This window comes from Vulpes vulpes, chromosome 15 (genome assembly GCF_048418805.1).
Source record: "Vulpes vulpes isolate BD-2025 chromosome 15, VulVul3, whole genome shotgun sequence".
NCBI lineage: Eukaryota > Metazoa > Chordata > Mammalia > Carnivora > Canidae > Vulpes > Vulpes vulpes.
The window spans coordinates 62,641,187-62,653,001 of NC_132794.1; the positions used below are offsets into that span (position 1 = coordinate 62,641,187).

The window sequence follows — 11,815 nt, forward strand, 5'->3', positions numbered from 1 at the left end:
AGAATCAAGAGTTTGATTTAAAAGTTTGAGATCTATTAATGAAAGCCATGGAGAGCAATTTCCAATCCACTAGGCTTCATCCAAAGAGAAAAATAAAAAACGAAAAAGAAACTTTTTCTCTTTGCCCCTTAGTGACACCTGGTGTCCAAGCAAGCTCATAAATTATGTCTTAATAGATGTAATGAAAAATACTCCCCATGGTCATAAGTGCCCCGCACATAGTAAGTGCTTTAAAATGCCAACATTTCATACTGCTGGTGTGTAGAGACCAGAACACAAAGTAGCTTTTTGTCAAAGCTTTATTTGCTGACTCTGGTGTTGTCTCCCTCAGGGGACTTGCCCCTTTATGGAATAATAAAAGGTTAACAATGGCCTAAGGTGTTAAAGAAAATGGTTGAATTTCAGTTCGGTGGTTGAAATTATTTGTGTTCTTGAAATCCCTTTGTTTCCTAGTGATCAACAAAATAACTCACTTCCTCTTGAAAGGTTGGGATATCAGAGTTTGTGTTTTTGAAACCTGGAAAGCTCACCTTTATAAATATTTTTGCATTTTACGGGCTTTTACGATATTATCACCAGAGACCACTTCCGTTACATGGAATTTTCATGGTGGTTGGCACAAACCACCATCTGGCTTCTGCCCCCAGCACTCCACAAAACTGCCTGGTCAGGTCACTGGGGACCCAACTGCCAGATTTTGTGGATTCCTCTGTGGCAGGGGACAAGACACTCTGACCACTCACTCCTGGCAACCCCTTGTCCTCTGGTTTCCTTCATTACCCATACATTTAGTGATAGCTCTGTGCCTGGCCTGCGTGAGCTGCTGGAGTCATGAAGAGGAGTGTGGTTTTCAGCCTTCAGGCATTTGTAACTAGCAGAGAATGTGGAGACCAGAGGGGCCTATGGGTTGCTTCCAGTCGTGGGTCAGGAGCCTGTATGACAGACAGTCTTTTTCAAGGTGTACGTGGGGAGGATAGTTTAGAGAGCATGGAAAAGACATAGGTGATGTTTAAAATTTCCCCCAAGCTTCTAATATATCCCATTAAGAATCTGTAAGCCAGCTACAGTTGAAAATCACTGCAGGGTAAGGGGAAATGTTAACTGCTGGAAAAGTTTAGCAAAAGTGGAAGCAGAAAATGGAGCACTACTGCCCAAGGAAAGGGACCAAAAGAAAGGAATGATCACTTCTTTTCCATCACTGGGGTGGGGAACCCGGGAAATTGTCATATAGGAGGTGATGTTTGGTTTGAGTCTTGAAGTACAGGCAGGGATTTATGAAATCCACTTGATTAGGGAAGCTTTCAAGACAGAGCGGACAACGGGAGAATGGCAGTGTGGCAGGGGTGAAAACCGTGTTTCTTAGCAAGGCCAGACGGGAGGGAGATAAAACAGGAGATGGCAGCGGGTCTGTAAGACCAAGCACAGGAGTTTAGACTTCATCCCGGAAGCACTGGGGAGACCCTGAAAAGTATGAAGTACGGTAATATGCCTCAATTATCAGAAGATCTCTTTGACAGCAAACCGGGTAGAGGATCTGAGGAGGAGGAGGACTTTGCCAACACCGAAGGGAGGAAGACCATTTAGAACAGTGCTCCAGGATTCAAAGATGGATTCGGAGAGCCTGAACGGGGGCAGTGGCTGAGGGAATAGAGAGGACTAGGATCTCCTACTTGCACCTGGTCACTGCATCGGGGGGAGAAGGAACATAGTTGCTGTAACACAAGCCCACAGACCACGGCTTAGCAAAATCAAGACTGATTTCTCGTGTGACAGCCCGAGGCCAGCTGGCATGGGCCTCACTGCACATGGTCATCCAGGAGTCCAGATTCTTCCAGCTGGTCACCTTGCTTGGGCTTTGGAGTCCTCCTGGGCCCTCCACTCTATCCTCTACATGAAAGGGAAGAGGTTGGGCATGGAAGATTATGTAGGAGGATTTTCCTGGCTAGACCTGGAAGTAATAAACATCATTGCTGTCCCTTAGTCACACGGCCAAACTGGGAAAAAGTAGTTACGGTGTCCAGGAGGAAAAAGAGATGGGAGATTTCCTCCATCTCAGTCACCCAATTCTGGTTGATTCCACCTCCCCTGTATCTCCTTACCCGTTCCTTGCTACTTCACCTCCAGTGTTTCTGTCAGAATTCAAGTTCTCCTGATCTGTCTCTCACCTCCTGAACAGCACACACACTAAAGGATCTCCTAACTAGCCTCCTGCCTCCTAACTAACCTACCTCCTAACCCCACTTTAATCAACCCTTAGCGGTGCCAAGGAATCTTACTAGAATAAAAAGATGAGCATATCCTGCCCCTCCTTACAAATCTTTAGTGGCTGTGTCCCCTTCTGACCTCCTTAGCAGGGCACACAGGGCCCTCCACCAGGCCTCGTCCTCTGCCACTTTCCATCATGAACCCTTTGCCCCAGTCCCACCGAACATGTCTCCTTTCCATACCCACAGCCCTTATGCTCACCCTTTTCTGCCTTTGCACACACTGTCCCTTCTGCTTGAATTCCTGTCTCCTCCTTGGCCGCTTGAGGAATGCCTAGGCACCTTCAAGGTTCCCCCTCTTGGTGCAGATTTCCAGATGCCCTCCTCAGTGCTGCTACCTCGTCCTGGCCTCAGTTGGCCCATAATAGGTCAATTCTTATATTGCTCAGGGACCTGACAGGACAGGAAGACTGAAGAGACTTAGATGAAGGGGCCATTTGTGAAGGTATGGGCAGCTTTGAGAGAAGTAAACAAAGAACAATGGTGTACTCTGTAGTACTACTGGAAGTACTACCCGCGGGGCCTGAAGAGGCAGGCGGAGGAAGCGGGTAGAGCAGACAAAGGGGAGAGCTGTAAGCTGTGGTCCTTGCAAGAGGAATGTGGCCAACTACCAAGCCACAGCCTGGCCAGAAGGGGACAAAGGTCCTGACCTCTCTGTCCTTCTAGTCTCTCATCCTCTGCTGCCAGTTTCCAACTGGTCAGAACCAACTGGAAGTTAAAGGGTAAGGGAGCCCATTGATGCTGATCTTCAGGTCAGCTTCCCAAGGGCAAAGTGAGGTGAAGACCGGGAAGAGTCATCTGAACCGGCAAATGGAGAATATCCAGCACAGATCATTATGTATCTCATAGTACCTAACACATTGTATTACAGTTACGTACATAGCTGTCCCACGAAATGATGAGTTCCTTAAATACATTTAAAAAATTTTTTCCGAATTATCGATGCTTGGCACAACCTTTGAAAGCTGCTAATGGGGCGCTTGGGTGGCTCAAGTCGGTTTAAGTGTCTGATTCTTGATTTCAGCTCAGGTCATGATCTCAGGGTCCTGGGATCGAGTCCTACATCTGGCTATGCTCTTGGTGGAGACTGTGCTTAAGATTTTCTCTCCCTCTCTGCCTCTCTCTCTACTCAGCTCTGTCAAACCTTTGAGGGAAAAAGTTGCTAAAAATAAAGGACCCTCAATATTTAAATGAAAGATTCAACTGCATTCTGTCTATTTTTAGGCCACAGCAGTGGCAAAACCATTTCCTAGAGTTGTCTTACATGAAAAATATGAAGTTTGTTCCATCTGCCTGACCTGCCTTTTCTCACCTCTCAGCCCAACAGGCAGGACTCGTGAAATTGCGATGCCTTCCAGGAACTATACCCCGTACACAAGAGTTCTGGAGTTAACCATGAAGAAAACCCTGACTTAGGCCCTTGGAGACACACACCTTGTACAGATGGGCAAAGGCCCTAGAACCACACAGCTCAAAGTCTGGGAAGGATGGCTGCTGCTTCCCTGTATACGTGTTTAAGCCAGAAAGGAGCCTGCTGAGGTTCTGATCTACTTCTAAAACATGAAGGAAAAGTGAGGTGGAAGGGGAGGGCTGGGGAGAGTGGTTTCGAGGTCGTATTTCAAACACCCAACCATGCCCTACTGGGCCGTCATTAGCTTTCTGAGTAGACACTGAAATTGTGTCAGGATAATTCCCTCACAATTTATTTTCTGGTTTACTAGCCTTCGGTTGGGAGGAAAAAGGGCATTAATTTGAAATTTCATGTTATTCACGCCAGGATCATTTGTTACAGCATGAAGGCTTTATTCACCCATAAAAGTATTAGAGGCAGTGTTTCTCTGGTGCCGAGAAGCCTGTCCATGGTGCAGGAGCACCTGGGGAGACTGAACCCTGCCAAGGAAGGGTGCTGTCTCCTCTAGGCACCCAGGATCTGTGTGGGGTTGTGGGAGCCATGGCTGGAGATTGGCCTCCTGCCGGCACAAGTGCCTCATTCTGATGTGCTAATCCTTTGGTTTAATTTGTGCCTTATGCCTTCATGGGGCTTACTGAAATCTAAGTATTTATTTCACCTGTGATTTTTTTTCCCCTTTCTCACTTTAACTGAAAGAATTTTGTATGTTGTGGAAATGTAATCATTTCATGTTTTCAGTATCAATTGGTGTTTTTGTTAAATAATTTGTTCATGCATGCTCTACTTTGATATTATAACCTATGTCACATATGTTTAATAAATGGCATATATTTTGTTCTACCTATGTTGTCTCTGTATTTCATCCATGGTCAGGTAGGAGAGGTAGAGAACAAGATGGAGCTTGGGAATGTCAAAGTCAGGGCACAGAGATCTTTCCATCAGTACAGTTCATCGAAGCATTTATAAACCATAAGATAGGGTGTGTGTATGTGAGGCGGGGGGAGATAGCGCCAGCGTGTGTGTATGTTTAAACCCTGAAATTTATCTAATTAACTCAATAGTACATAGTAATTTTATCTTACCGAAATGAAAAACAGCTTTGTATGCAAGGTTTTATCCTAGATTATGAAAAAAAAAATCCTAGAATAATGCCATCAATGTTTTCATTTCAATCCTTCTTGGCTGTCTTAAAACACACACACATACTATTTATTTTGTTTTGTTTTGAAAACACATATGGTACTATGTTGAAAAAGCAGAATTGTGATACTTAGGAATCTGGGCTCTGGAGACTGAGCTCAGTCACTAGTGTGTGCTCTGGGAAAATTATGGAACCTCTTTCAGCCCCTATTAAATGGGATCCTTGACAGTTCTTTTCTAGCTGCAGTTGGTGGAAAGATTAAATGAGTTAATATCTGTGAAGTTCTAAAATAGTGCCTGGCACACAGTAGGCACTTAAGTGTTATTCTCATTACTACATACCACTTCTCACTTGCTATATTGTGGTCATTCTATACAGATATGGATATATAGATCTATGCCATTGTTTCTTATACTTAACTGGATTCCATTTTATTGATCTACTCTGATTTACTCAGCCTTCCACTCGTGTTGGAATTTTGGAAGTTGTCTTTACTTTTCTTAAGCAATCCTCTGATGAATCATCTTGTGTACATGCTGTCTTTATATACTTGCCTAATTAGTTTCTCAGGATAAATTCCTAGAAGAAGAATTGCTGGGCTGGGTCAAAAATTATACAGACTTAAGTCTTTTGGTATATATGCTCCAACTGGGCCTTGGAAATTTGCATCCATTTAAATTCTTATAACAGGATGAGAATGAGGTTTCTGACCCCTTTGCCAACACTGGGAATGAGAAATGAAGGAGTGTATAAAGTTGCTTGCTTTAGGCAGACCTGTCCCGCAAACAGGCAGTGAAAAAAGTTCTTCAGGATATTGCCTTTGGATACCTGAGCTCAGGGTCGGTGCAGGTGTGAGCTGCAGGCCTGTAGGCGTCCCCAGGGCCCAGAGAGAACATGGGCAGCAAACAGGAAACAGGCCTGGGCTTAGAGTGAGTGAGTGGGCTTTCCCCAGGATCCTGGAATCACAGAAGGTCTGCTGCTCAGAAGCAAGAGCCAGCCATGAAGACAGAAAAAATTCAGGCCACATGACTGAAATGGGTTTGAGTCTGGGTAGGACCTGCCCCAGAGGGCAGATTTCAGGGGCCAGCCAGGAAAGAGGGACGTTTGGGAAGTGTTTGGAGTTGTATTGCATGACGTGCCCTCCCCCCACTAGCGGGTGTACCAACCAAGACTGACTCCTGACCTGCTCCACCCTGGGAACCCTCTTCCTCCCCCACAAATGCTAGCTTCCTGCTCCAGGAGCCCCAGGGTGGTCCCCTAAGGGCAAGGGGTGGGGTGGGGTGTATGATGGCAAGGATTCCTTCCCGTCTGCATCAGACCACAGTACTCTTCTTGATAGCCACACTCAGACACGGTTCGGTTCAACCAGCACATGCCAGTTGCCACAGGTCATGTGCTGGGGAGACAGGTCTGTGCCCCTCGAGACCCTCACCTCCCAAAAATTATCCCCAGTGAGTCTGGTTCCTCCTGAACTCTGCTGTCTCTGAATCCCAGGGCTACTTTTCCCAAGCCCCCCTCACCCTCTTACCTTTTACATCTAATGACAGAGCATCACGTTCATTTCCTGTCTCTCTCATGAAGTGAGCTCCTTGGGGGTAATTTCCCATAAACAAGGGGATTCATTCCAAACCTCAATAATCTACAAATAGGAAGTATTCCAGAAAGAGCCCTGGCTGGGGAAATCTAGCAGAGCAAGAGTTATAGAGCTAGGCCCAGCATACATCCACTAAATCTTTGCAACCACTCTGTGTGGAAGACATTACTAGTGCTGCTATTTTGTGGACAGGAAACTGAAACTCAAAGGAGATGCAAACTGTCTGAAACCATGCGGGCCTGATTCCAGAACACAGGTGGGAAGCCTGGAGTCAGTCTCTAGTCTGCCACTAAGTCACAATACCCGTTTGGTCAGGCCACTTCAGGCTTAGCGCTCCCACTGGCAGTTTTGCCTAGAAATGGAATTACATCCCCTTCACAGGCTTGCTGTGCAGATCACGTGAGACCATGGAAAAATTTTCCAGCACCACACCAGAGACAAACAGTTGATACCTGCCATTATTACTATAATTACTGGGAAGGAGGTGTTGCATTATGAATATTTGCAAATCTAAGGATCCTCTTACTGGACGGACTATTAGACTCAATGAGTACTAGTGAGTGGGACTGTGGCTGGATTAACAGGAGATTGAATAAACTGTAGTCTCCTTTTCCCCATATGAAAATTTGAGAATAACTCATTTGAATTTGTCAGAGAAGGGAAAGCCCAAAAGGGAGACTGGAGATGTGTTTCTAGAGTCCAGAGGCAAAAAGACCAGAGGGAGACTGGAGGCTAAATTTGGGATAATCTGTTAAACAGGATTAGATTACTAATACATGGTGTAGAGTATAAATTGTTTTAGCACCATTTATTGAAAAGACTACCCATTTTCCACTAAACTGCTTTGGTATCACTGTTGAAAATCAATTGGTCATATTTGCATCAGTCTATTTCTGTATTCACTACTTTGTTATATTGATCTATTTGCCCATCTTATTCTAATAAGGCTTGAAGTCATGTGGCATAGATGCTCAGACTTTGTGCTTCTTTTCAAAGCTGTTTTGGCTATTCTAAGTCCTTTGCACTTCCATGTGAGTTTTACAGTCTGTCCATTTCTACCAAAGGCTGCTGGGACTTTGATTGGCATTGCACTGAACAGAGAGATCACCAAGAAGAACACCAAGACCTCAATACTGAGTGGGGTGCATGGGTAGCTCAGGCTGATTGAGCATCCGACTCTTGGGTTTCAGCTCAGGTCTTGATCTCATGGGTCCTGGGATGGAGCATTGTGTCATCAGGCTCTGTGCTCAGCAGGGCTCTCTCAGAATCTGTGCTCAGATTCTCTCTCCTTCTCTCCTCCTGCCCCTCCTCCCACTTGCAGTCTCTCCAATAAATAAATAAATCTTTATAAAAAAAAAAAAAAGACCTCACTGCTGAGTGTCAGGCCAACTTGGAGCAACATCACAGCCTAGCTGGTAGTACTAGGTCAGGTCCTGAATGTTGGGACTACCTCTCCCTTCTTCAGTTGGGAAGGTACCAGGTAAAAGTTTCCATAATGTAGTCTGATAAAGGTATAGTATAATCTTTGTGGAATTCTGAACAAAATATTGTAAGAAACATTAATTTGTGCCCAAGGGCCATAAAACTCATGTAATTTGAATGCAATAAAATATAAATAAATAGCAAACAGTTCTTAGGGGTTTTCTCTTAATTTTTCAACACATACTTTCGAGTTTTAACATATAGCATTTACAGCATTCACCTTCCTGAATTAGGGGTGGGAGGGGGTTAAGAAATAATTAGTAGGCAATTTTTTGGCCCTGGGACTTTTCTTGTAAATGTTTTCTTTGGCAGCCATACTCTTGAGAACAGGAAGTTACTCTCTTGTTACAGATTTAAGACTTTTCTGAGCCAAATAACAGAAAGCTGGATTAGTTCTGAAATGAAGAGGGAAAAAAAAACAACTTTAGGTTCTTGCTGGAGATTAATGACATCTTGCAAATATTTTAATTCTCTCCTTTCCTCTTAACTTGCCACCTCCTAAACAAAACACATTCAGCCTGAAAAAACTTAACTGGTCACTTTGTGGCCCAGCCCTAAAATAAAATATCTTTATAGTACCCACGAATTTATTTAAACATTTTTGGGGGGCTGGGGAAGGAAATTAGGGCTGTCTCAAGTTAACCTTTTTTTGTCCCCAAATTCCCAATATGGAATTGAAAATAGAAAATATAGTCGTAAAGATGGTGTTTTTCCATGGTGATCATAAAGATTCATAATTGATTTTTTAAAATGACTTTTAATAGATAAAAATGTTATATATCAAGCTTTGTAAAAAAAATGACTATGTATTGTTTGAGATACTTACAAATAATTCTTTAGGAAATGTTCAAAATAACAGAATTACAACTTTGACTATAGTACTTATTAGTCTGACTATAAAACAAGCAAGTGGTTTCCTCCCAGAAAAGGCTGAGTCTTTTTGGGTTAAAATTAACCTTTTACACTTAATTCTAGAGGGGGAAAAAAACCAACCTTGTAATCTCAATGAAATTTATAATCTAGCAGGACATCAAGTCTATAAATAATCTGAGAATCATTTGTGCAGATTGTTTGTTAAGATTTTATTGGAGAGACAGTACGAGGGAGGGACAAAAGGAGAGACTCTCCAGCAGATTCTCCACTAAGCACAGAGCCCCATGTGGGGCTTGATCCCAGGGCCCTGAGATCATGACCTGAGCCAAAAATAGAGTTGGTTGCTTAACTGACTGAGCATCCAGGCACCCCATTTGTGGGGCCTCTTAAAATCAGAAGACCTTAGGAAAACTGAGATTTGGAGGTAAAGAACATTTTCTTACAAGTTATATATATTGGATTAGTGACCTAGACGTTTCTGTGGGATTAATTGTAATATCTCAGACAAGAAAAATGTTGGACAAAATTTTTCATCTATTCTTTTGTGACACACCCAAACTCAAATGCTCTGGTGCCCAGGGTCTGCACAGAGGTGGAAAGGGTCTGGTGTAGGATAACGAGGGTGAGTGGCTCATTGGAGGAAAGTTCACCCAGATGATAAGTACATGCCCAAGTCACTCAAATTCGTGATTTTGAGAAACTCTGTCCTGACAAAAAAAATCCATTTGTAGATTGGATGTGGCCACAGACCCACAATTTGCAACCCTTTATTTATATTATCTAATGTTATTTTCTGTGCACGATAAAAAAGAAAATACTTATTCCTTCAAAGCACCTTTTTCTCTCTTCTGCCTGAAATGATGTTCCTCCCACATCATTTATTATAGTTTGCTTTTCTTCTACTATTTTGACAACTTCAGGGTTTTTTTAAACCTTATAAACAATCTTAAATTACTCAGAGCTGTCATCCACTAGATATAAAAATTAAATTAAGCCCAAGAATTCTAGGTGACGGAAGACATTACCCAGTTCCATAAGATATGGGCAAGTATGGGAGTACAGCAAGGGTTGATAAAACCTGAAACGTCATCAATGTTGGATGAGTATTTATTTAAAGGGAGCTACCTGCTTCCTGGTTTACTGCATACCAAATATTTCTTCTCAACATTTATGAGCTTAAATAGATGCAGATGTTGCCAAAGAATGTATTATGACATTAATCATCCCAGAATCATATAATTTAAGCGTTGAAAGGCATCTTGGAGTTTGTCTGGTTTAATAACCTCATTTTAAATAGGAGAAAACAGAGACCCAGAGAAATTAATTGGCCACAAAGCACAAAGTAAGTGGTACATAAACCCTCTCCCCCAAAAAACAGCTGAGGATTGACAACCACCCCTTCAATTCTCTGATCGGGATCACCTTTATTGTCCCATAGACTATGCTTGACTGTTCTCCAAATTTTTAGGAAGAAAAATCAAGGACTGTTTTTTTTTTTTTTAATAATTCTCTTGACTCTACATTCCATGGGCGTCCCTTGTGCCCCCACTTCCCCTAGCTGAAACTTTTCAGAGCTGTGTTCTTGTTCGTGCAAGACAGAACATTAAAGGTGATCAGACATTCGATTCTGGCCAGGTCCAGTGTCAGGAGAGGGGTAGTCGGCTTTCTCTACCTCCATCCTCCTGCCGGTCACCAGTTTCTTTATTTCATAGAGTCTGATAGACATCAGACTCCAAAGAGTGAGACCCATGGTGTGCTGATGTTGTAGCAGTGGCCTGGTTCTTCTTTCCCTCCATGATGGATACGACTCTGAACTCCCTCCCCTATTAACACTTGAAAGGAAATTGTACCCTCTCACCCTTTCCTGACTTTGCAAATTACCTCCCTTACTGTTTCTATTTTCTGATAAACATACGTAGAAACCATCTTTCCTTGAGCACAAGAGAAGTGTAAACATACTTATGAGTGTATTTTTTAATGAAATATTCTTTTTTTTTTTTTAATTTTTTTTATTTATTTATGATAGTCACAGAGAGAGAGAGAGGCAGAGACACAGGCGGAGGGAGAAGCAGGCTCCATGCACCAGGATCCTGATGTGGGATTCGATCCCGGGTCTCCAGGATCGCGCCCTGGGCCAAAGGCAGGCGCCAAACCGCTGCGCCACCCAGGGATCCCATGAAATATTCTTATAGCCATCTTTTGATACACAGTCAACTGTAAGTTTTATGAAAGATCTTTGACAAGGTCCATGTATATATAGGATGTCTGCTCTCCAGCACTGAATCTGAGCCAATTCCAAGCAAAGTTTGGTTTTGACATTGTCCCCTTTTGCCTGCTCTCCATATTCTCCAAATCCTGGATAGGAGGTCCTCTGGGATCTTCCTGCTATGTAAAGTCTGTTTTAATACTTTGTGATCTACTCTCCTCTCTGATTGCTAAAAATTCTCTCAATTTCCTCTTTTATCCTCCTATCAAATTCTACTCTGTTAGTGTAGGTTATCGCCTCAGCTAGCCCTTTTGTCAGACAGCCATTTGGAACCAGTTCATATTCATTTATAAATGGCTGATAGGCCACAACCCTTTTAGAAATATCCATGGTCTCAAAGGAATATCCTTGTTAACCTAGTGATCTTATTGCTGGAATTCCAGTCAGTGTGTCAAAGGGAAGTGAAATAAGTTAAGGGGAGGGGATGATATTTTAAATCAAGAGTCTGTCTTGCTTCTGACAATTTTCTTTCTCCTAAACTGAGAGGAGGGGCTTCAGCTACAATGGCTATATAGTCTGTACCAAGATTGGTACGTATGATCTTACAAGAACACTTTTTTCTCATCCGTGAGTTTGTTCATATGAAAAATCACAGAAAGATGTTAATTGCAATTAACCACATATCTAGCCAATAATCTTTACTAAATTTGTTAATTAAAAGTAAAATTACATGAAATTTTCAGGAATCGGACATTTAATTATTTTTCCCCTAAAATACCTCTTCCCACACCATCACAAAGATCATAAAACATTGTGGTGGCCAGAAATGGGAGATGTGTCACCA

At 42.8% G+C, this 11,815-nt stretch overlaps 1 protein-coding gene across 1 annotated transcript in view; it reads left to right on the forward strand.

Moving 5' to 3' along the window:
- Nucleotides 1-4,515, forward strand: part of MYZAP (myocardial zonula adherens protein) — an 86,349-nt gene extending 81,834 nt beyond the window's left edge. Inside the window, exon 13 of the mRNA XM_025999158.2 lies at nt 3,584-4,515. Within this exon, the coding sequence (XP_025854943.1) occupies nt 3,584-3,680 (97 nt within the window). The 3' untranslated portion in view covers nt 3,681-4,515. The remainder of the gene's footprint in view (nt 1-3,583) is intronic.
- Nucleotides 4,516-11,815: the final 7,300 nt, after the last annotated feature.